Source organism: Dama dama, chromosome 32 (genome assembly GCF_033118175.1).
Source record: "Dama dama isolate Ldn47 chromosome 32, ASM3311817v1, whole genome shotgun sequence".
Classification (NCBI taxonomy): Eukaryota; Metazoa; Chordata; class Mammalia; order Artiodactyla; family Cervidae; genus Dama; species Dama dama.
Genome location: NC_083712.1, coordinates 43,062,111 through 43,085,765, shown reverse-complemented (window position 1 = coordinate 43,085,765; position 23,655 = coordinate 43,062,111). Strand labels below are relative to the sequence as shown.

The window sequence follows — 23,655 nt, the reverse complement described above, 5'->3', positions numbered from 1 at the left end:
GCCATCCAACCAGCTCATCCTCTGTCATCCCCTTCTCCTGCTGCCTTCAATCTTTCCCAGCAACAGAGTCTTTTCCAGTGAGTCAGTTCTTAGCATCAGGTGGCCAAATTATTGGAGAGTCAGCTTCAGTGATGATTGATATGGTACAAAAAATAGAATCTGGTTGACCAAGAAGTTGATTTACAAATGTTTTTCTATAACAAAGTAATTCCAAGCTTATATAAAAATGAAAACAGTACAAAGTGTTCTACATACTTGTCATTCCCTCTTGATAAGAGCCCCTACTTGCTCTGTCAATATCTTTCCCCAACTGATTATTCATTATGCCTAGAATTTGCTTAGATTTGAGTTTCCAGGTGATAGTACTTCTCTCTTTTTTTTTTTTTTCCCCAAAGAATTTTCTTTAGTATTTCTTGGTCGGCAGGTCGGCTGCTGCTAAAGCCTTTTGATTATCATTTACTTGAAAGTATTTTATTTATCCAAACATCTTTGTCATGACTACTTTGAAGTTCCTGTCTGCTAATTCAACATCCAGGTCATCTTGGAGTCAGTATGCTTTGACTATTTTTTCTCTTGACTATAGACCATATTGTCCCATTTCTTCTCCTGACTGTGGATCACATTTTCCTGCTCTTCTCATTCCTGTACTTCGTCATTATATGTTGGGCATTTTGGATGACATGGTATTAGAGACTCTAGGTTCTGTTAATTTCCTCTGAGAAGTGCTGGGGTTGTTCAAGCAGATAATTAAATTTGGCCAGATTCAAATTGTACCTGGCCAATGGTAAGCACCAGCTGAATGCCATCCTTAGTTCTTTCAGCTGTTTGATTTCTGCCAGGTTCCTTGGGGTCTCTCATGTAGATTCGGGGATCATCCAAGGACTTGGCAGAATTTATATGCAGATTTCAGGGTTCCTCCTTTTGGGGTTCACTTTTTTTCTGTGATTCACTTTTTTCTGTGATATTCTTCCTCACTTTTCAGTTTAGAAGTTCTGAACTCTATCCTGTTTGTCAAATCAGTTTCACTGTAGCTTTCTGCTTGAGTTCTAGTTATTCTCAACTGAGGACTAAGAAATACCTTCAGGCAAAAAACCCATATAGACACAAATCTCAACCACTGCGGTCCCTTCTTTCAAGGGTTATCTTCTTCCTTGTTTCTCTGTTTATGGCTTCTTTCAAATTGTTTTCATGTTTTGTTCTGAACTCATTATCTGTAAGAGAGTCTGACACAATTATTCCTCCATTACCAGAAGCAGAATTATTTTAAAAATACAAAAAATAAACATCAATTTTATAAGTTGATGTCAGTTCATTATTTCAGCAACTATCTACCAAGCATTTACTCTGGACTAGTTACTATTTATTAGAAAGCATTCCAGATATAAGATTTATATTAGCACATGCTGTGTGCTTAGTCGCTTAGTCGTGTCCAACTCTTTGCAACCCCACGGACAGCAGCCCGCCAGGCTCCTCTGTCCATGGGGATTCTCCAGGCAAGAATACTGGAGTAGGTTGCCATGCTCTCCTCCAGGAGATCTTCCCAACCCAGGGATCGAACCCAGGTCTCCCGAATTGCAGGTGGATTCTTTACCGCCTGAGCCACCCAGGAAGCCCATATTGGCATGTAGTCAACTTAAATGTGCCTGGTTTTTTAAATCTCAAAATAAAATGTTATTCAGAGACATAATCCCTCCCCCCCAAATAAATAAAATACCTTTACTTGTTATATCATAAATATTTCATGTGGGACTTTTTTTTTCAGATTTCTGAGGTCAAAGGGATTTGCAGTTGAGTTTAACAACATCAACATTAGTTGCAGTTAAAAATTCTCAGCTTTCTTCAGCTAGTTTGAAATCTGTCAAAATATTTCTTTCATGAAAATCCCCAGGATGGAGCCACTCTTTCGTAATAATGAGACCTCTGTTGCTTCTTGATTTGGAAGAGAAGAAAGCAGCTTTGGAATAAGAAACATCAAAAATAAAAGACACGAATAGCACAGTGGTCCTTCAGTATCACAGTTGGGACAGAGAAGCACCCAGTAACCCCAGACGGTTACTTGCTTCTGCTTTGACTTACCATCTTCCTCCCTTGGGTGTGGCTACTGCACAAACAGCTTTAGCTTTTTACTGTATGTAAATAAAAGTCAGCAGACTCCAGTGTTAAAGGTTGCTTGTTTATTTGAGGGTGAGAGGTCCAGGGTAGGAGAAAGATAACCTGTTGCTGGAAGCTTCCATGTAGGGCTCACCTCAGTTCTTGGGTTAATTCCTCATCCTCACTCTTAAATCCTTAATCAAGACTTAACGTCACCCATACAGACTGGAAAGAGGCTGAAGAGGGGCAAAAAGACAGGTGGGAGATGCTTCTTGCTTTGTAGTTTTGTCTGGCTCTGACTTTATTAGAAAATCGCGTGGGAAACATTAAGACTAAGCTCCAGTCACTCTTCTGTGAGTCTCGCTATTATGCACAAGGTTGGATATAAGTCAAATGTCCTTTTTATTTCCAGCTTTCCAGAATCCATATGTCAATCCCAAACTCTTAATTTATCCTTCCTCGTGACATTTCTCCTTTGGCTACCGTTTGCTTTCAAAATCTTTTTTTTTCGTTTTGTACATAAGTTCATTTGTATAATTTTTTTTAGATTCCACATATAAGTGATATCATGTTATTTTATATATGGTACTGCTACTGCTAAGTCACTTCAGTCATGTCCGACTCTGTGCGACCCCATCCCTGGGATTCTCCAGGCAAGAACACTGGAGTGGGTTGCCATTTCCTTCTCCAATGCATAAAAGTGAAAAGTGAAAGTGAAGTCGCTCAGTCATGAGCGAGACCCCACGGACTGCAGCCCACCAGGCTCCTCCATCCATGGGATTTTCCAGGCAAGAGTACTGGAATACATATATACATACGTACATTATATATAGTAGTGTCTAACTAAGATACACTTATTTTTAATAGCTGAAGTTACTTTCATTACTATTTTCTATCTTACTTTTACTGAATACTTGAAATATATTTCCAACATTACAGCCATCTTACCATAAACTCTGCATCTTCCTTTCTGGTGAATCCTCAAGAACTCTACCGGAAATGGTGTAAGGCTGAGAGCAAACATTTGTGCCCGTGGAGCAGCAGGCTGGCCCAGCTGTGCAGCCAGGGGAGCTGCCCCATCGCGCTAACCTCGCATCTTTCACGCAGTGAAGTGTTAGTGACCCGTTTATTAGTCATGTCACTTTTCTTCCAAAGAAAACAGCTCCGACGTGGACCCTTGATGGATTCCCGGGGGCGAGGGGGTGCAGAAGCAGGACAGTCAGCTGGTGTGGCTTTGAAGTGTGCCCGCAGGGCTTCCCCCTTTCCCCCACTCAGCTGTGGAAGCAGAGAAGAAACTTCAAAGCAGCCTCGCTGTGGACCCTGCTGGTAGGGGGTGTGACTCCCATCATCAGGCTTTAGAGAAAAACGAGGAGGAATCTTGCTCTCTCACTCGCCAGAGCCCAGTGTTCACCGTCTAGTGGGTGCAGATAAAAAGCCATCTGATCTGTCTACAGCACAGCTCAGTCGCTCAGTCGTGTCCTTTGCGACCCCATGGACCGCAGCACGCCAGGCTTCTCTGTCTATCACCAACTCCTGCAGCTTCCTCAAACTCACGTCCATCGAGTTGGTGATGCCATTACCATCTCATCCTCTGTCGTCCCCTTCTCCTGCTCTCGGTCTTTCCCACCATCAGGGTTTTTTCTAATGAGTCAGTTCTTCACATCAGGTGGCCAGAGTATTGGAGCTTCAGCTTGAGCATCAGTCCTTCTAATGAATATTCAGGACTGATTTCCTTTAGGATTGACTAGTTTGATCTCCTTGCAGTCCAAGGGACTCTCAGGAGTCCTCTCCAACACTACAGTTCAAAAGCACCAGTTCTTCGGTGCTCAGCTTTCTTTATGGTTCAACTCTGACACCCATACATGACCACTGGAAAAACCATAGCCTTGAATAGATGTACCTTTGTCAGCAAAGTAATCTCTCTGCTTTTTAATATGCTGTCTAGATTGATCATAGCTTTTCCTCCAAGAAGCAAACGTCTTTTGATTTCATGGCTAGTGGATACAAATAAAAAACCATCACCATCAATTTTGTTGTGATTTATATTTATTTAGGTACACAGTTTATTCAAATCAGCTGAGATAGCCAGTTTTCATAATTGATCCAGGTTTGTGCCTCACATCAGTGACAGCATGTGAACCACTCCCACTCCTGATTACGTAAGAGCAAAGTTTAAGAGACTGTTCTCGTCCTGCTCTGCTCACCCCAGGCCATAATTACCACTGTTTACAATCCTTCAGTCAATGTATTCATTCTGGGTACAGGTGGGGAATTCAAAGTCATCTGTGGGTTAAGAAAGAATTATTCCATTTGGTCAACAATCCACCTTGTAAAATATATACATTTTTGAATGACATACATTTTAAAGCAAGTGCAATTTCCCTGAAATGATTTCATTTGGCCTAAACTTTTTCATTTAAAACTAATATTCTTGGGACTTCCCTGGTGGTGCAGTAGTTAAGATTTTGTCTTCCAATCCAAGGGGTGCAGGTTTGATCCCTGTTTAGGGAGCTAAGAGCTCACATGTCTCCTGGCCAAAAAACCAAAACAGAAAAAACAGAAACAGTATTATAACAAATCCAACAAAGACTTTTAAAATGGTTCACCTTAAAAAAAAAAAAAAACCAAAATAATGCAATAACTTAAAAAAAAAAAACTTAAAAAAAACCCCAACAAAATAAAATTTATATTCTTTACTTCATAATTGTAAAGGAAAAGGCAATAACATTTAAAATATTAACTCTTTTAAAATTGCATTTTGATTCAAAAACAAATTCTTTCTCTTTTTTAATATTTATTTGGCTGCTCTGGGTCTCAGTTGCAGCATTTGAGATTTTTAGCTGTGGCATGTGGGATCCAGTTGCCTGACGGGGACTGAATCCCGGGCTCCCTGCATTGGCCACATGGAATCTAAGCCACTGGACCACCCTGGAAGTCCTGAAAACAAATTCTTGAACAGTTACATGGACAGTTAAATGTACCTGCTATTGTCTCCAATCAGTTTTTATTTAAATATGAAAAACTGGGCAAAAACATTTCAGTGTTTTCAGCATGAAGTTTTCCACACAAAAATGGTGCAAGATATGAAGTCTATAGGGAAGCTTATTACGGTTAAAAAAAAAAAAAAAAAGCCCAAGAAGCTAGACAGTTAAACATTTATAGTCATAAGATCCCAAATCAAGTAGCTAGCACCAGTTAGAGGTGCCCATGTCTTCAGCAGCACGGCCCTGGCATGGCTGGAAAAAGACTCTTCTGGGGGAAGGAACTTGTGGGAACACCATGAAGGGGAATGAACTTCAGCCCCAGGAAATTTCCACAACTAGCAGGGGGGTGTGCATCAGGATTTCACGGTGCAGAAAAGACAGTTTCCTGTGTGACTCCCGAAGAAGCAAAGATGGCTAATTCAATCTCAGGTAACAACAGCCACAAGAATACAGGTTAGTTAGTCCCTTATCCATTATGACATTTATCCCATGGCACAATTGAAGAGGAAGTTCTTTCAATGATCTGATTTTTATTTTTTAATTTTGCGAAAAAGTTCAAAAGTGGCCTCCAGACTCTTGTGCTTTTGCTCCTGATTGCATCCTGAAGGACTTGCAGGTCTTCACAAGGTAAGATCGCCATCTCTGGTGACCGTCTACCTTCCCTGACTCTCTGTGTTCAGGCCCTTGGAGGCATTTTCAATTTGTGGAACAAATGATTTGGAGATGAAATTTTAAAAAGCGAAACCAAACACACCAGAAAATTGGGGGGAAAGTCACAAACAAAATGATTTTATGGAGACAGAAGTTAAAAAAAAAAACACCCGAAAATGCTGGCCATGATTCAGTAGCGGGAGGAGACTGCACTCTTGGACAACAAGCATTTATGCCGCTGATTTTCTGAGATTTCATTCCAGCGAGAGCTGCACGCTGTCAGCTTGGCTCTGCGGCTGCTGATAGTCATACTTCCTGGCTATTAGGAAACAAACAAAACAAAAAACAAGAAAAAAGGAGATACAATGAATAAAGTCGCAAAATCATTATGAGCTCACATCATTAAATTACAGCCAAGTCATGATTCTCAGTAAAGAACCAGCTTAGAATTAAACAACTTTTTTTCACTAGAGGAAATTTATGATACTTTGTGATCCTCTAATTTCTCATCAGTGCTGATATCCATTTTCAAATGTTTATTATTATTGTTGTTTCGTACATTGGCTTATTCAGAACATTAAAATACAGAGTGTGTGCATGCTCAGCCATTTCAGTCATGTCTGACTCTTTGTGACCCCAGGGACTGTAGCCCCCCAGGCTCCCCTGTCCATGGGATTCTCCAGGCAAGAATACTAGAGTGGGTTGCCATGCCCTCCTCCAGGGAATCTTCCTGATCCAGGGGTGAAACCTGCGTCTCCCACGTCTCCTGCATTGGCAGGCTGGTTCTTTACCACTAGCACCATCTGGGAAGCCCAAAATATAGGGTAAACACTAATTAAGCTACTAAACTCAAAGTAACATTTTGTAATGTCCTTCTTTCTTATCCTCCATCTCCACCTCAAGATAAATGAAATAATGATTTTGCCCACATCATAAAGAATTTGACTATATATTAAATGACAAGCCTAAGACATTTACTGAACATTGTCATTAATATAAACAAGAAGAAAAAACAGACTTGCAATTCTGTACCGTTTTTGTTTTTCTGAGAAATAATTATTGAAGATCTTAACCTTCTTAACTTAGCCAAAGTCCTGTGAATGGTTTAGCTTTTGAAGCTTTTTAGTCTCTTCATTAAGTTTTTACCAGCCAAGAAAGAAATACTATTTGTTTATATACTCAGGGTGGATCCAGACTTTTGTGGCCTAAAGCTTATACAATTTGGGGGGAGGGGGGTCCTTTTTTAAGGAATCTGCCTGCAATGCAGGAGACCCCGGTTCGATTCCTGGGTCGGGAAGATCCCCTGGAGAAGGGATAGGCTACCCACTCCAGTATTCTTGGGCTTCCCTGGTGGCTCAGCTGGTAAAGAATCTGCCTGCAATGCAGAAGATCTGGGTTCAATCCCTGGGTTGGGAAGATCCCCTGGGGAAGGGAATAGCTACCCACTCCAGTATTCTGGCCTGGAGAATTCCACAGACTGTATAGTCCATGTGATCACAAAGAGTCAGACACGACTGAGCAGCTTTCACTTTCACTCTTTAAGGAAGAGAATTTTGTTTGCTTCTTTCTTGAACCTAGAGACTAAATCAGGATTAGATATGTCATCAACACTAAGAACGATGCGATGTGAGGGGACTCATTAAATGTGCAAACACTCACTATTTATAAGAACAACAGCTTCCAAAGATGTCCACATCCTAATCTCCATAATCAGTGAATATGTTACCTTCTAGGGCAGAAGGGACTTTAAAGATTTGATGAAGGACGTCGAGATGGGGGGATTACATAATCACCTGGATTATTTGGCCCAACCTGATCCCAGGGGCCCTGAAAATCAGAGAACCTCTACTGGCTGAGTTCAGAGACAGAGGGAGCTTATAAAAATGCAAGAATGATCAGAAAGACACGATGCCACTGGCTTTGAAGACGGGTGAATGAGGCCACAAACCAAGCAATGCGGTAGCTTCTAGAAGCTAGAAAAGGCAAAGAAACACACTCTCCTTCACAGCCTCCAGAAAGAAACAGAACTCTGCTGACACCGTGATTTTAGCCTAGTGAAACTGCTGTGGGACTTTTAACCTATAATTGTAAGATTTGTGCTGTGTCAGCCACTGAATTTGTGGTAATAGAGCAGCAGCAGAAAACTAACACACCTTACAAATACAGGCATTTGGACAAATTTCATTTTTATGCCATTCTCATTATAGAAGAAAAAGAACAGTACACTGGGTTTAAAATTGTATATGCTATGCTAGTAAATATTTTTGGGGGGGGGATGCAAGCTAACTTCTGGGGGTTTCTTGTTTGTTTTTGTATTTTGGCTGCGCTGCGCGACATTGCAGGATCTTAGATTTCCCCACCAGGGATCGAACTCTGGCTTCCGTAGTGAAAGCACTGAATCCTAACTGCTAGGCCACCAGGGCACTCCCACTAACCTCTGTTTTGAGTAGGCATCAAGGAAAGCCTAATGCTTTAATTTTCCATATAGGGCTTCTCGCTCTCTGTGTTTTTGTTTTTAATACTTAGGTTTTCTTGGGGATTTTTTATTTTTGAGGTAAAATACAAAAACGTTACAATTTGCCATTTGCACCCTTTTTCGGTGGCTCAGGGGCAGAAGCTCCTTTCACCCTGCTGCGCTGCCACCAGCCGCACCCATCTGCCCGCCGCCCCACGCTACCCTCTCCCCTCCGCACAGAGGAATTCCCCGCTCCCTGCTCCTCCAGCTCCTGGTGAGGACTCCACGCTCCGTCTCTGGGAATTTGCTTCACAGAAGTGAAATCGCATACGATTTATTTTGTGACTGGCTTCCTTCGCTTCCTGATAAGAGTAATTATGAAGCATCATGTCTTCGAGGTTCATGCCTGCTGTAGCACCCGTCAGAATTCCCTTCCCTTTAAAGGCTGGATGACACCCTGTGCATGTACAGACCACAGGCCGTGGACCCACCCAGGAGTCAAGGACACTTGGGGTATTTCCATCTTCTGGCTGCTATGAATAACACTGCTCTGTGAAATTCAGTTTTACTTCTTATTCTGAATTAGTAACACACAAATATGATACAAAATGCAAAAGGGACCCCAAGAGGAAACACTGAAAGTGTATCTTCCTCCCACCTGATCAGCCCTGCAGCCCCTTTCCACAGAGGAACTGCTGTCTACAGTTCTCAGTGTGAAATTTATGCTGAAGAATTTTTGGAAGTTCTACTCGTGTTATAAAAATTACATATATATATGTGTGTGTGTATTTTTCTACTTTTCACCTGAAATTCCAGTCTCCTGAGAGGTATAATAGTAATATCTTGCTGATCATTCTTTCTTGCTTCTTTTTATGCCCATGAGCACGCACACATTCACATTTAAGATTTTACTGCAGACATCTTTCTTTTAAAAATACTGTCTTTTCTCCTTGAGTTCCACAGCATCCCCATCAAGGTAACGAATGCTAATAATCTCACATGTATCTTTCCAAACTTTCCTCCAGGCTTGCATAATTATACAGAGCATTTTTACAAACAATCCTATCAAAAAATGGGCAGAAGACTTAAACAGACATTTCTCCAGAGAAGACATAACATATGGCCAACAAGCACATGAAAGGATGCTCAACGTCACTAATTATTAAAGAAAGGCAAATCCAAACTACAAGGAGGTACCACCTCACATTGATCAGAATGGCCAGCATCAAAGTCTGTAAGTAATAATGTGGAGAAAACAGAACCCTCCTACACTCTTGGTGGGGATGTAAACTGGTACAACCTTTGTGGAGAACAGGATGGACGCTCCTCAAAAAACTAAAGATATCCAATCCCGCAACCCCACTCCTGGACATATATCCAGAGAAAACCAGAGAGATGAAAAGGTACATGTACCCTAATGTTCATAGGTGCATGATTTATAACAGCCAGGCCAAGTTCACTATTTATAATAGCCAAGACAACAGAAGCAATCTAAACGTCCCTGTAAGTGAAGTCACAGAAAGAAATATCATCAATATTGCTTATATGTGACATCTTAAAAAAACAAAAAAGATATAAATGAACTTTTTTTACAAAACAGAAATAGACCCACAGACATAAAGGACTGGTGGAGGGATGAATTGGGAGGTTAAGATTAACATATGCACATGACTAAACATAAAAGATGACCAACAAGGACTTACTAAATAGCACGAGGAACTATACTCAATATTTTGTGGTGCTCTATAGGGGAAAAAGTCTGAAAAAGAATATATATATATATATAAAAACGTATAGCTGAATCACTGGGCTATATACGTGTAAACACAGGTATAACACAACATCGTAACTCAACTACACGTCGATAAGAAAAATGATATAGAACATTTTTACTCAACTACATGTTGCGGTCATTCAGTGTTAAAGGAGTGGCACCCTAGCACATATACAACTGCATCCTGCCCTTCCTCATTTAATGACACACCATGGAAGCCACACCTCGTTTTTTCAATGGTGGCATCAGAGGTTGTGGCTTGGATGTACAATTCACCCTGGCTCTGTGCCCTTTAACCTTTGCTTCTTCTCCACCACCTACACACCCAGTGTTCGGTGTCACAGGACATGTTAATAACCTCCGGCCTGGAAGCTGCTCCTATACACCCATAATGTGGCTGCGGTACGCCGTCATCTAATTGAAACTGAAGTGACTGCAAACTCTGTGAACACAAAATTCAAACCCAAACTAAAAGCAGCTTCAACTCAAAACCTCCCCTTAGCTGGATCCTCAAAGTGCTCGTGGCCACCTCAACGCCACTGCACATGAGGCAAGTCAGAGGAGGACCAGACAGCAGTCTCATCGGCTAGCAAAACATCTAACTTTTGCTGAAGTTTCAAAAATGTGATCACATGAACAGCTTGCTAGGGCTCCTTTCAGGGGGAGGGCTCCACGTGGGAGAAGGGTCCTGAATCACTCACTTCATGCAAACTGGGTACTATGCTTCTATTATCAGCTATTTAAAAAAAAATTTTTTTTTTTCACTGAAGTATGGTTGATTTAAAATGTTGTGCTAGTTCCCGGAGTATAGCGAAGTGATTCACATATACATATACATATACATATTCTTTCCCACTAAGGTTTGTTACAGGATATTGAATATAGTTCCTTGTGCCACTATCATTTTTTTCTGATAACCTTTGAAAACTAGACTCAAATAAAAAATGTATGTATTAAACATGCTTATGTATGTAATAAGGCTTCCTAGGTGGTGCAGTGAAAAACAATCTGCCTGCCAAGCAGGAGACGAAGGTTCGATCCCTAGGTTGGAAAGATTCCCTTGGAGAAGAAATGGCAACCCACTGCAGTATTCTTGTCCAGGAAACCTCATGGACAGAGGAGCCTGGTGGGCTACACTCCATGGGGTTGCAGAGAGTCAGACATGACTGAGCGACTGAACAACATGTATGTAATTAGGCACAGGGTATACTTACAAATGGAGTACATTTCTAGTTGCTGTCTTAAACGAATTTTGCTTATTGTGTCATAAAAGTTGGGCTCTGACAGAGTTTCTGCTGGAGGTGGCAAGCTGAATATCCTCATAATTTTCCTTTTATTCCTAAAACACAAAAACGATGCGGAAGAGAGATTTGTATTCACAGCTATAGGACTGTAACACTCGCACGATCGCAGTAACCAGAAGCTGCATTAAAAGGACATAAGTGGCCATGAGACCATCTTCGGTTTTGTCCCTTGGCTCAAGTATTCTCTCTTTCACTAAAGTAAGAAGTTGTACATGTATAGTCACAGAGTTACAAAAAAGGAAAAGTAGTGACTAAATACACCCACTTCATACAACGTGTCTCCCCTCACCTCCACAAAAAATGCCCTATTGTTTACAAGAATGCACAGACAAAAAAAAGTATGATTTTTTTCCTCCGTCATGTCATGCAAATAAAGCTCATTTACTGGGGGTAGTGAGTAAAGAGAAAGTGAGCAGACCTGAATTCTGGGAAACAATGAATAAAACAATTTCTTAAATAGAGTAGCATGGCCTTAGTGGGGTCATCTAGTTAAAGTGAACAGCAGCCTGTCTGTGCTTTTAAAACAGTGGGGTGGGGAGGAGGTGGCAGCTCTTTTTAGGGGACCGCTGTCACCTGCCAGCAGCCCTGGGGCGACCCCTGGGGGCTTGTCTCTCCCCGCCCCCAGCCTGGAGTCCAGGAGGCCAGCGGCTCAGGGTTCATGGGGCTGTGAGGGCGAGCCTGCGTGTCCCACGGGCAGTGTGAATCTGAACTATTTCCCAGGCCAGGCAGCAGTTACTCCTGGATGACTAACTACCCTGAACTGTCTGATGCCTCTGACCTTGGTACATGACGTCACAAAGCATGTGGCTGTGAGCAGAAGCAACTCAATCCAACTACTGCTGTTCTTCCTCTTCAAAGCAACACCTCCCTCCCGTTTTGTCCACTGTACTTAAAGGAGCCAGGGGGTGTGGAAAAGGACAGTTAAACTGCGCGACAGTGTCTGGAATGACAGCAGGAAGTATTTGTGAAGGATTTACACTAATGCGCCACTTCAGGGACACAAAGGTTAAATAAAAGTCCGTGTTCTGGGGGGACTGAGTGTTTGCGGGATGGACAGATAAGAAATCAGACCATACAACATCATTCACTAAGTTCTGGGACACACTCATGCATAAGGAACAGAAGGGAAAGCTTGAAACGTGCGAGGACAGAAGAGCTGAACATGTAGGAGTGAGTGTTTCAGGGACATGGGCCAAAAATATGTGCTCGTCTGAGGGCGACAGTGAACTGGCTGAGTGATAACTCTGAGCTGTATCAGAAGTGATAGAACGGGAGTACAGAGCAGCTGGCCTGGGAGCCCAGAGCTGCACTCACAGCCCGTCTTTTGGAGCAGCTGGGTTTTCCGAGCCAAGACCTGGGGTCTGGTACTTGAGGACAGGGCCGAGGAGAGAGAGCTTTCATAGTAGGAACCAAAATGCTGGTGAAATCGTTTTTGTGCATTGAATTTAGATCAAACCAACCAACCTGCAAAACTTGTAAATGCTCAGGATCTTATCATCAACCCAGAGAACCTCAAGCCTTTACCTCTTGGCATACATGAAGAGCCCGAAGCTGACAAGGATCACCACCAGGTACACGTTGGTAGCTTCATTCCAGGCCTCGTGGACGCTGTAGTCCATGGCCCCATCATCCCCCATCACTCCGTAGCCCCCAGGCATGGGCCTGGAAGACAGTAAAGAGGGCGGGTGATGGTGAAGGCGGGACAAAGGCGGGCAAACAGAGGGCCTGGGCCTGCTTGCCTCTGTGTGGCCCAGGAGCCAAAAATGGTGTTACATTTCCAACGGAGACATTCTAAATGGTTGAGAGTACTACCAGTATCTTCCGTTTTTACCTCACAGCCCTCAGAGCCTCAAATATTTACAATCTTATAAAACAGAAAACAGACTCACAGACTTAGAAAACAAATTTATAGTTATCAAAGGGGGAAGGGGAAGGGGGGTGGGGAGGGATAAATTAGGAGTTTGGGATTGAGACATATGCACCGCTACATAGTAAATAATCAACAAAGATCTACTGTGTAGCACTGGGAACGCTAATCAACACTGTAATAAACTATACTGGAAAACAATCTGAAAAACAATGGCTACATGTACAGGTATGATTGAGTCACTTGTGCTGTATATTTGACACTGACACTATATTGTAAACCACCACTCATACCCCAGGATATTAATTAATAAAATAAAAAATTAAGTTAAAAAAAGGCAAGAAAAAGTTGACCAACCCTGATCTAGATCACTAAGGCACGGAACGCATTTCCCCTTATTTCTGACTTTGAAACATCACAGCTCCTACATAAAAGTTCAAACTTGAAGATTAAAAAAAAATATTTCTAAAAGGATACGGGTTGAAATATCACTGCACATTTTCCAACCTGTAACTGTTACCCAGGCAGATGCACCTGAATACTAAGACACAGGCCCACACAACTGGCCTGGATGCTAAGAGAACAGAACAGTGTTGGACTGCTGACATTGGCTTTGAGGAGATGCGCTGGCCAGGAGCACGCTCTTCTGCAGGCCCCTGACGCACCTGGAAAACGAACATGTCTGCAGCTTTATCTGTGCAGCCTTGGCCTCCTGGCCAAATGTGGTTGAAAGAAGCTATAAAAAGTCACTTTTTGCTATTTACACAGCTGTGACTTCTATTCAAGGAAGTGCATTCTTTGGACATTCCCACAGAAAATAAGAGTGATAACAGCAAGTGTATCAAGTAGCGAGGGAAAGAGTTCTAGTTTCTCACTTGCCGTTGGGAAGTTCACTGAATTGTTCCTTAAAGAGAAAGTTCTTCCCTTGTGTTAAATCTCAACTAAGTCAGTATAAATGATTTAATATGTGGAAGAAATTCAGAAGTGTTGTTTTAGACACTCTATCAGGAGAATAACTGAACAAATGACAGGTGATAACTTACTGTAGTTTCTAATGATAGTCATTTTCTAATACCAAGAAAAAGGGTATGTGGAATGTCTAAGAAATCATTTTACAATTTTTTCTAGACATCCTAAAATAGTGAAAGCATTGCATAAATTCCTCCACTGAAATATCTGTCCTATGAGCCTCCAAAATGTTTTTTAATGTAGATTTGTCTCAGTTAATAAGTGCACATTAAGGGCAGTCTGTTTTCTTAGTTTGTCTCTGCCTAAAACGAAATTTCCCCAGGGTCTGCTCCCAGGTCAGGTGGCTTATTGGCCCCTTTCTTACACCTGCAATCTCTAGCAGAGGTTTGGGGACAGACTGGATTCATTTATAATAAAGTGAGTATCACTGAATGGCCATTTAACTTAAATTCTAGACACTGAGGGCAAGAGTAAAGTCTCTGAAACATCTATGTGTGTCTGATGAAAATAAAGATTGGTCTTAGGAAAATTAGTCAGAGATGAATAAAAACAATTTAAATGATAAAATTTAACAGTTGCAAGATGTAAAGACTACTAAATCATTAAACATACACAGTTGCTAGCTACTAAAGACAGGCGATGGATTTTTTTTTTTTTTTTAAAGAGAGTGGGAGGTGCAGAGGGATTTGACGTTATTCAGTTTCGATTCTTATGCCTTAAAACTGAACTCCAGAGTTTCTCTGAATGTAACATCATTCATGGTAAGTAATCAACCTACCTTAAAAGGGGAAACTTTTGGAAGATCAGAGACTACAACTGTCTTTATGGGTAAGGAATCTAGAATTTTTTTCTAGATTTTCGTTGGTGCCAAAATGTAAAATAACAATGACTGTTTTCAGCTGTTAAGAGACGACTTTAGGGCTTCCCTGGTGGCAATGGTAAAGAATCTGCCGGCCAAAGCAGGAGACGGGGGTTTGATTCCTGGTCCAGGAGGATCCCACATACCTAGGAGAAACTAAACCCTTGAGCTGGCGCTTTAGAGCCCAGTAACCACAACTGCTGAACCCATTTGCTGCAGTTACTGAGGCCCTTGCGCTCCAGAGAAGCTCCCCCCCCCGCCCCCCAGTGAGAGGCCGGTGCACTGCAACTAGAGTGCCCCGGCCCCCGCCCCTGCTCGCCACAACTAAAGAGACTGCACAACAATGAAGACCCAGTACAGCCAAAAATAAATAAAATTATTTTAAAAAGAGAGAGATGACTTTAGATGTCTGATTTGAGATGCTGTGGAAGGCTTGGCATTACCATGCCGTCCCTGAGTGGGGTAGGTTTCAGGACTGGGAGTTAATAAGAAATGAGAGAAGGAACGAGGAACATAGATATCTATGGCTACTGAGACATTTTGTAGGTGCCCTTTATCTGACACAACTGTGAAAGGGTCTCCTACCTGTGTTCTAACACCTGACTGTTCTGAGCCAGGTTAATTTCTTGCTTCAGCATTTCACAGAATTCTGTTCTTGCACCCCTCAGTAAATGGTGTGTTCCTACAGAGCTGTCTTCCTCCTGCTACAAATATGCCAGTCTCTCCTTATATTTGGAGAAGGATTCTAAAATACTGCTGACCACAAATGGTGAAATTTTACCAAGAGTTATACAACTTGATTGGTATGCAATGACAGTATGCAGTAACACTACTGTTCTGGGGACACGCACGAGTTATTTTTGTAGTGCAGTTGTGAAAGATTTGCACCAGGGGTAGGCCTGTCCTGCCCATTCCTCCCTCACAACCAATGAATGACATGACTCTGTAAGCCTGTCCAAAGTCACCGGACAGACGATGGCTCCCATGTGGCCTGAACTATGACCAGCCCCCTCCCAGCTCACCACAGGGTAACCAAGTGTACACACACAACCTCCCTCTTGAGGATAAAATGCCCGGGGGGTATGACAATGGTTCCTTCCTGGCAAGTTAATGGATATTTCAGCAAGCTCACCGTGCGCTTGGATTGTCATGCAGGGCTTTTCTGAGAAAACAGAACCTTTCCCACATATTCTTCCTGTAAATTAATGCTTGAACTATTTCAGCAAGGAGTCGCTGAAATAAGTAACCAGAACATAAGTGCCCAACATAAGTATCCAGAGATAAAGTTGGCAAAACAAGAAGTAGGGACAGATCTCAGTTTGACAAACTTTTACGTAGAGAACTAAAACTCTTCTTGGGATCAAGTGACTATCATAAACTAAATATATATATATATATATATATATATATATTTCTTTTTTTTTTTTTTTTTCTTTCCTGTTTGGGGTTCCTGATACTACCTCTGGGGGTGGTGGTTTGGTCGCTAAGTTGTGTCTGCCCCTTGCGACCCCATGGACTGTAGCCCACCAGGCTCCTCTGTCCGTGGATTTCTCCAGACAAGAAGACTGGAGTGGGTTGCCATGCCCTCCTCCAGGGGATCTTCAATTTTGAAGATCCCTTGTCATCACGTCTTAAATGTTACCAATTTCGCCTCTCACTTAAGAGCTTTGTTATTTTGAAACGAATCCAGATGAGAATCACAACAGTTCCACGAGTTCCTCACACAACACAATCCACCGCCACCATTGACTGGATTTTTTCTCTCCATCCTCCGAAGGGCTCAAGGTTTGGGGCTCCGGGAGCGGAAAGGGACAGTCACAGGCCTCCAACCGGCGGGCCGCTGAAGCATCGCATGGGCATCTGAGGGCGCCCGTGCCGGGCAGCCCACAGACTCGGTGAGTCCTCACCATCCGCGTGCTGGGCGCACTCGAGCTCCCACTTGGCAGGAGCCCCGGGGGTGACGGCGGCGGTGAGGGTGAGGGTTACACAACTCGCCCGGAGCCACCCCCAAGCGGGCGAGTCACGCACTTGCGCGCTCCCGACCCAACCCAGACGCGTGAGGCGCGCTCTTCCCGGAAAGCAAGAGTGGGCGGGCGGGCGGTGAAGCCCCGTCCCGGGGCGGGCAGCGCGCGGCCCCACCCCGCCAGCCCCGGCCTCCCCACCCGCGTCTCTGGGGCGCGGAGCCGGCGGCTCGCTCTGGCCCGGGCGCGGGCAGCGGGCCTGGGGGCGGCGCGGCGGGGCGGGGCGCGCGGCGGGGCGGGGCCGCGCGGGGCGCGGGGCGCGGGGCCACTCACGCGGCTCGCTCCGCCGGCGGCGCGCGGCCGGGCTGCTCCGCGGGGGCTCTGTGCGCCGCGCCGGCGGCCGGACGCGCGGACCCGGTTCCCGCGCGTACCGGACGGCGTCTGCTTCGTCACTTCCTGCCTGCCCGGCGGCTTCCGGAGGGAACGAGGAGCCAGGTCTTTCCCCCTCACCCACCCCGCCCCGCCCCGCTCCCCTGCCAGGGCGCGACCCGGGGAGACGCGGCGACCGCCCCGGGACCGCCCGCGGGCGCGTGAGTGCGGCCCGGCTCCCCTCCCCGACCCCGCGGCGCCGGCCCCTCCCCGCGGCCCCCGGGGCTCGGTGGCCCGCGTCCGGCCGCCCCGGCCTGGAGTCCACCTGCGTCCGGCCGCGACGCGCCCGAGCGCGCGGGCGAAGGGACGGGGGTCTCCCGGGCGCCGCGGCGCTGGCCCGGCGTGCGAGGAGGGCGTGTGCCTTGGCCGCCCCCGCCCCGGGTAGAGATTCAGCTTGGAAACGCGAAGATTTCCCCCCCCCCCCCCCCGTTCGTGATGTGGGCGTAGGGTTACTTTTCGTATTGACTTAGGAAGGCACGTGCTCTCCAAGCTGGCTTTTGCGCTGTCCCTGACATCGTCAGCGATTCCCTGTCATCGTAAATGATGCGTGGCCGAAGCGACTGAAATGTTTTAAAAGCCGGATGCGTTCAGGATGATGTCGTCTTGTCAGTTTAAGTGGCTTTGGGGTGTAATTTTGTGTGTGTGTGTAAGGACTTGCAAAAAAAAAATTCCGGCAAGAGACATGTAATAAATTTATGTAGGATTTCAGCGTCAGTATTGAAGTAATCAGATTTCAGTGGTTGGCGCAGCCTCGCAAGTAAATGGCCCCTTATCCACGAGGTTGAGGTCTTAACTGTTCCTTTTGAACGAGTTCTGTAGGATCAGCTGACTGCTGATTATAATTCGCACTAGACGACGTAGGGGCTGTGTCCTTAGTTGATAAGCAGAGATTAGAGCTAACATTTAACATTCTGCCCCGTAGCAAGTTTTCTCTGCTGCTTTTTGGATTATTCTGTTCAAATTAAACACCTCTGTCTAGATGAGTAGCATTGCTTGGTGCATAACATAAAAACATTATTTCTGGTAGTAACACGTATTAGCTTATATACATTATGTATACGTAATCATGCTTTACAACGGCTTAGTATGATTACAAAGTTGGAAAATTAGAAACAGTAATACTGGGCAAAGTTGAGTAGTGGTTGTTTGCCAGACTTGTTTCAAATCATCTACACGCTTTACCTCATTTAATCTTTGGGATAACTTTTTGCATAAACAGAGGTTACTCTGAAGTACTTGAGTACACGAGTTTGATTTGAATGTGTCCAAATGGTGAATATGTACATTAATTGCTTCTGTTTCTGTTTTTCGTAAAACAAGGGTGTTGGCAATATAAAATGACTCAGAGTAAATGTGTTTTTCAAGTTGGAAGGTGGCTTTTCAATTGCATGGAATTGCAGTTAGTCCCTTTATTGGAGTATTCAGTAGTTTCCAAAGCCCTGTGTCTCTTTTTTTTTTTTTTTTATCAAAGTTCCCATTACATGTCATTGTCACTCAATCAAGAGGCCGTGCTTGGACGTTCAGAAAAAGTAAATGTTGGGAAAGCCTTAATTGCTCCTGGTGAAAGGTCTCTTCTTACCCTGTTTAGTCTCTTAGTGACATTCCTAATTAAGAGGTTAACAAATGACATACAGGAAGGGTGATTTTCCAATACCAAACCAAGGGAATAAAAAGCAGTGGGTTGACTGTTACTTTGTTGATGAGTCTAACATTCATGGGTACATGAAGGTTAGGAATGTTATGTAATCTATGTTGTAGGGGTTCTAACCTCATTTTTTAGTTTGCCTTTGAATGTCTTAAACATATTTGAATCCAGTACTTTGTGCATTAAGAAATTTTTGACTGGATTTAATTGAGTAGTTTGGACATCCTTAAGTTTATTCTGGGTCTTCCCTGGCAGTCTAGTGGTTAAGACTGTACTTCCAGTGCAGGGGGCGTGGTTTCCATCACTGGGCAGGCAAGTTGTGCAGGGCAACCAAAAAAAAAAAAAAGAAGATTATTCTGTTTCCAGGGGCGATGGTGGGATCCAGCAGTGTGCATCCTATGAGAGTCGAAGCGGTTGAAAGGCCTGCAGAGGAGGAGGGAAGTGCTCAGAAACGTGTCTTATTTGTGATGAGAGCGTGTTGGACTTAACCCATCTTTGTATAGTGGTCCGCCATCAGTAAGGGATTTGAGAACGCTTTTGCCAGTCGATATGTATAAGAGGTTCCTTTACCCAAAGGCATTCTCTTCCGGGAGGAGATGAGTGGAGGTTTGTCATCAGTGGAAGGATGTAGAAGACAAAGATGCAAGTGTTAATCCTTCCGCCCATGGTGACTAACTGATTCCTGCCACCACATGCATCTTCAGGCACTTCCCTGGAGATGTTTGATGTCTGTGGGCAGGCGCTAGTAGAGGAGGGAAGGAAGGAAGAGGGTGGGAGGAGCCAGAGCCCGGGGCTTTATGAACGGGCTTTCGTTTGGACCTCCACGGCCTCTGAAAACCTTTCCAACAATACTGACTGTGTGTGTCTGTAAACCTCTTATATGTTATTTGTGTTCAGAAATAATAGAGAATGTCTCTTTAACGTGCTTCATAAACAGTGGAGCATACTGAGAGTACAGAACAGGAAAAGTTGTTAACTTCTGTGGGTTTGCCATTGTTGGAAGCCGGAGCAACCGTAATGCCAGCCTTGGCTCCTGTCTGTGAGGTGCTGAAGCGGTGTTGTGTTTCATCCGAGAGGAGAACACCCCTTCCTCCTTACTTCAGAACTCAGCTGTCACGTGGAGTGAGTGCCCTTTTAGGTCCTGCGGCGCTGGGGCCTTTTCTAGGTCCCTCATGGCCGTATCTCGGCCTGCGGAAGGTGAGCAGTGAATGTTTGTGGGATGAACAGGTATGCCAGAATCCGCTCTCTGTGCCCGCCTCTTGTGGAGGTTCCACTCGCCTCCAGGGGCAGGGCGGGCCACTGCAGGCTCGCCCTCTCCACGGCCCCAGCTCACAAGGAACCCTTGGCATTCAACCTTTTATGGCTTTATATTGTTGTAGGAGTGTTTTGTGTTTTGTTTCCCCACCCAAAATACAGGCTGTCTGAGGGTAGGGAATACATGTTTGTACAGGCCTGTGTGTGAGAACTTCCTTGTTCATCTGGTATAACAATCTATACCAAGTAGGTTCATTTTTACCTCTTGAGTGACTAGTAGGTGCCATGGGGGAATGTCAGAAAAACTCAAGATGTGGTCCCAGGCCTCAAGTGGGTAAACATTGAGCAAACATTGTGTACACATGTGGAACAGTATGAGAATTTGGAGTTACATAAAGCAAATAACAATAGCTACTATCGATGGAATGCCTAGAACGTGCTTTTGCATCTAAATTTATTTGACTCTCACAACAACCCTGTTGTCCCGTTATAGCCCCATTTTTTACATGGAGAAACTGAGGCACAGAGAGATTCAGCCACATACGAGAGATCACAATACGAGCAATAAGCCAGGGAGACGGGATGCGAACCGCAGGCAGCCTGGCTCTGGAATCAGGGTGGATTCTCCCCGGAGCTTTACTTTATCAAAGATAGAAGAGAGAGCTAGAACTTGACCCTAGTTTCTCAGCTGCACAAACTCTTTTACAATTTCAGAGTAGCACTCACAGTGGCAGTGACCCTCAGGTACAGAGGCTATGCCGGATTTTCCAGGCAGGAGAGGTTGGTAATGAAATGGTTGAGGGGACTCTATTTTGATGTGACTGGAAGCACCAAGAAGAGAAACCGGACTTTGCATTTCAAAGCTGAGTGAGCAGTAGAGCTCTTGCTTGGTTACTCCTGTTGAATTCTAGGACGGTGATTCACAAGGACAGAGGGCCGTGACTGTTTAGGATACTAATTCAGTGTCTACTCATGTGAAATAAAACAGTACTGAATGAACTCGTTACTACCTTTCTTTTTAAAAACACTTTTAACCCCCTAGTGAATGTAACTTACCAGGATGGGAGTGTCACGGAAGGCTTCCGGTGCCCATCTGTCCGGTTGCCTGGTCCTTACGTGAAATCTTGACTCACTTCTTCAGCTTGTCTTGGACAACCGAGCACACTTTTGGGGCCCGGAGGCCTCTTCCAACCAAGTTGTATTTCTCTGGTGGATTAAAAAAAAAAAGTAAAGCAGCACTGTTGGTTTGGTAACAGACCTGGAGTAAGGTCACTCGGAAGCCACATGGACTTGGATGAGGGCCCGCAAACAGAACGCAGCAAGATGAAGGAAAATGGTTTTCTTCGAAAGCCCAATTGTATGTCCCTTTAGTTGGGAGACGACAGTGTTATTTTGGGGGTGTTGGGCGCCAACAGAGTCCGCTGAACCCACATGACCCCGCCGATAGGGAGTACTACCATTGGCCCTGGAATCCGAGGAAGAGGTGCCCTGGAGCAGGCCCGGGCCTGGTTAGCAGCTCTGCAGGTACGTGTTCTGGGGGACACATCACTTCTGCTGGGGGGTCAGGGGGACAGCCTTGTAGTTTCAGTAAGAAATGACACAGTGCTGCTCTCCTTTTAACATCAGCTCATATTCTGGGATGGCCCCTCAGCAAAGGAGCTGATGGCTGTGAATATTGCCCACAGTTGTGTTCTATTTAATTATCCAAGGCTACAGTTGGGGCTAAAAGAATCTACATGGAAGTGTTTTTATCCAACTGGCACGTTAGCCTCAATCTTAGTTTCAGCTTCCTCTCTGAACAGGGATTTTTAGAGAAAGAGACAGTGATTCATTAGTCCTAAACCTGTCAAGCTGGGGTGATGGTGTCCCTCCTGCCCAGTTTTATGACTCTGAGGTTGGTAGAGTGGCACCCTGACCAGTATGGCGGTGGTTTAAGCACGAGTGTAGACAGAACGACCCAGGGCTGCTTATACAGTGACAGTGACAGATGCCTCCTCTTAATCCAGAGATTAGAGCTCCCTAGAGCCACAGCTGGGGGCGGGGTGGGCAGCTGTATTGAAATCCTCCTCAGGTGATCCTGGTACCCATCTCCACCTGTTGGAAGAACCAGCCCTGTGTTTTATAGATGGGAGAATCAGGGCAAAGTCAAATGGCTTGCCTACAGCTGGCTCACTGGTTTCAAGATTTTATCACCAGATAGTGTGCAATTTCAGAGTTTTATGGCTGGAAGAAATTTTCCAGGGCATCAATTCTGTAACTCACTTTATGGCTCCATATAAATGACACTTGTTCATACCATTTCCAAGTCAGATATGAACACAGAGAAATAGTGTTTTCTCAAAGCCTGTCTTCTGTTCTGGCCAAGGTAAAGATCAAAATGTCAGTCACCAAAATTTCTTTGTAATTTTAATGGATACTTTTTGTTAATTTCAGGAACAGCAAGTTATTTGCAGTATTTTTTATTATGTAACCTGTGATGCCCTGTAACATTTTTTTTTGAAACTATAGAATATTAAAAACTGAAGTGAAAGATTAAAGTTTTATATGCGTTACTTATTCAGTCTTAGAATTTTCACTACTTTATTAGAGTTTCTTTTGGAAATCTGGTTGATTTTTAACTTTTTGTTTGTTTGTTTGTTTGTTTTCTTTTCTTTTTAGGGTGTCTTACCTTGGAAACAGCACAGTTTGGCTTCCACGTCTTCTCTGAGCTTAGAGAGTCCTCTTTTCACCATGTCGTCAGTAGGGACAGAAAACCAGGTTTGTTCCTTCAAGATGTGTCCCAGTGCCTTGGAACAGCAGCATTCCCAGAAGTAATCATGTCAGATGCCTGTGAAAAGACCATAGGGCCAAGTGATCCGATATAATATTCATGGAAGAATGGTTTAAAAAAAACTGAAGAAAAGGCAAATTTCAAGAAGCAACCCAATGCGGTTTAGCACTTTTGAGCAGCTGAAAGAAGATAGTTCTGCAATTACAAAGTGGCATGACTCGTGTGTCTTACATTGTCTTTGTTAACCCATTGCTTTAGTGTGTAATACTGAGTAATTTTTTCCTCTACTGCTAAAGCTGGTAATCTGCTTACAATCAGAGTTTGCTTCTGTGTGGCTAGAAAAGTAGTAGATACAATAGGGGAAACGGGAGCTTGTAATAGGATGCTGGCCCCAGACATTGACTTTCACTGAAGAATTCCTCAAAGTGCCGGATGTCGAGGAATTGCTTCTTCTCAGTGATTGTTCAAAACTCTGTGACTCCAGGTTCATTTCCTTTATCTTCCTTCGGCCTGTGTATGTGCCTGCTTTTTTCTTGGCATGGATTTTTGGAAAAATCCGATGACTGTATTTTTTCAGCTTAAAAATAAGAATTATATGAATCATAGCTTCACGCAGACTTTCCTAGGATCAAGAGTAGAGTA

The 23,655-nt window shown here is 44.1% G+C and overlaps 2 protein-coding genes across 6 annotated transcripts in view; one reads left to right on the top strand and one right to left on the bottom strand.

The window, feature by feature from the left end:
- Positions 1 to 4,119: 4,119 nt before the first annotated feature.
- On the bottom strand, positions 4,120 to 17,319 carry SMIM19 (small integral membrane protein 19). 3 transcript variants are annotated; one of them, XM_061134648.1, is made up of 4 exons: positions 17,249 to 17,319; positions 12,784 to 12,921; positions 11,170 to 11,294; positions 4,120 to 6,045 (listed from the first exon to the last, which is right to left on the bottom strand). In XM_061134648.1, the coding sequence occupies exons 2-4, from the start codon at positions 12,915 to 12,917 to the stop codon at positions 5,981 to 5,983; spliced, it is 324 nt and encodes a 107-aa protein (XP_060990631.1). In that variant the 5' UTR covers positions 12,918 to 12,921; positions 17,249 to 17,319; the 3' UTR covers positions 4,120 to 5,980. The 3 variants fall into 3 exon arrangements, with proteins under 3 accessions (XP_060990631.1, XP_060990633.1, XP_060990632.1); XM_061134650.1 differs by lacking the exon at positions 17,249 to 17,319 and adding an exon at positions 17,141 to 17,145; XM_061134649.1 differs by lacking the exon at positions 17,249 to 17,319 and adding an exon at positions 14,874 to 15,182.
- Positions 17,275 to 23,655, top strand: part of SLC20A2 (solute carrier family 20 member 2) — a 108,906-nt gene continuing 102,525 nt past the window's right edge. Inside the window, exons 1-2 of one of the 3 annotated variants that reach the window (XM_061134643.1) lie at positions 17,850 to 21,767; positions 22,902 to 23,000. The gene's annotated coding sequence lies outside the window, so the exon portion shown is untranslated. Of the gene's footprint in view, positions 17,411 to 17,849; positions 23,001 to 23,655 lie in introns of those variants that run through there. The other 2 variants (XM_061134645.1, XM_061134644.1) reach the window with 2 other exon arrangements.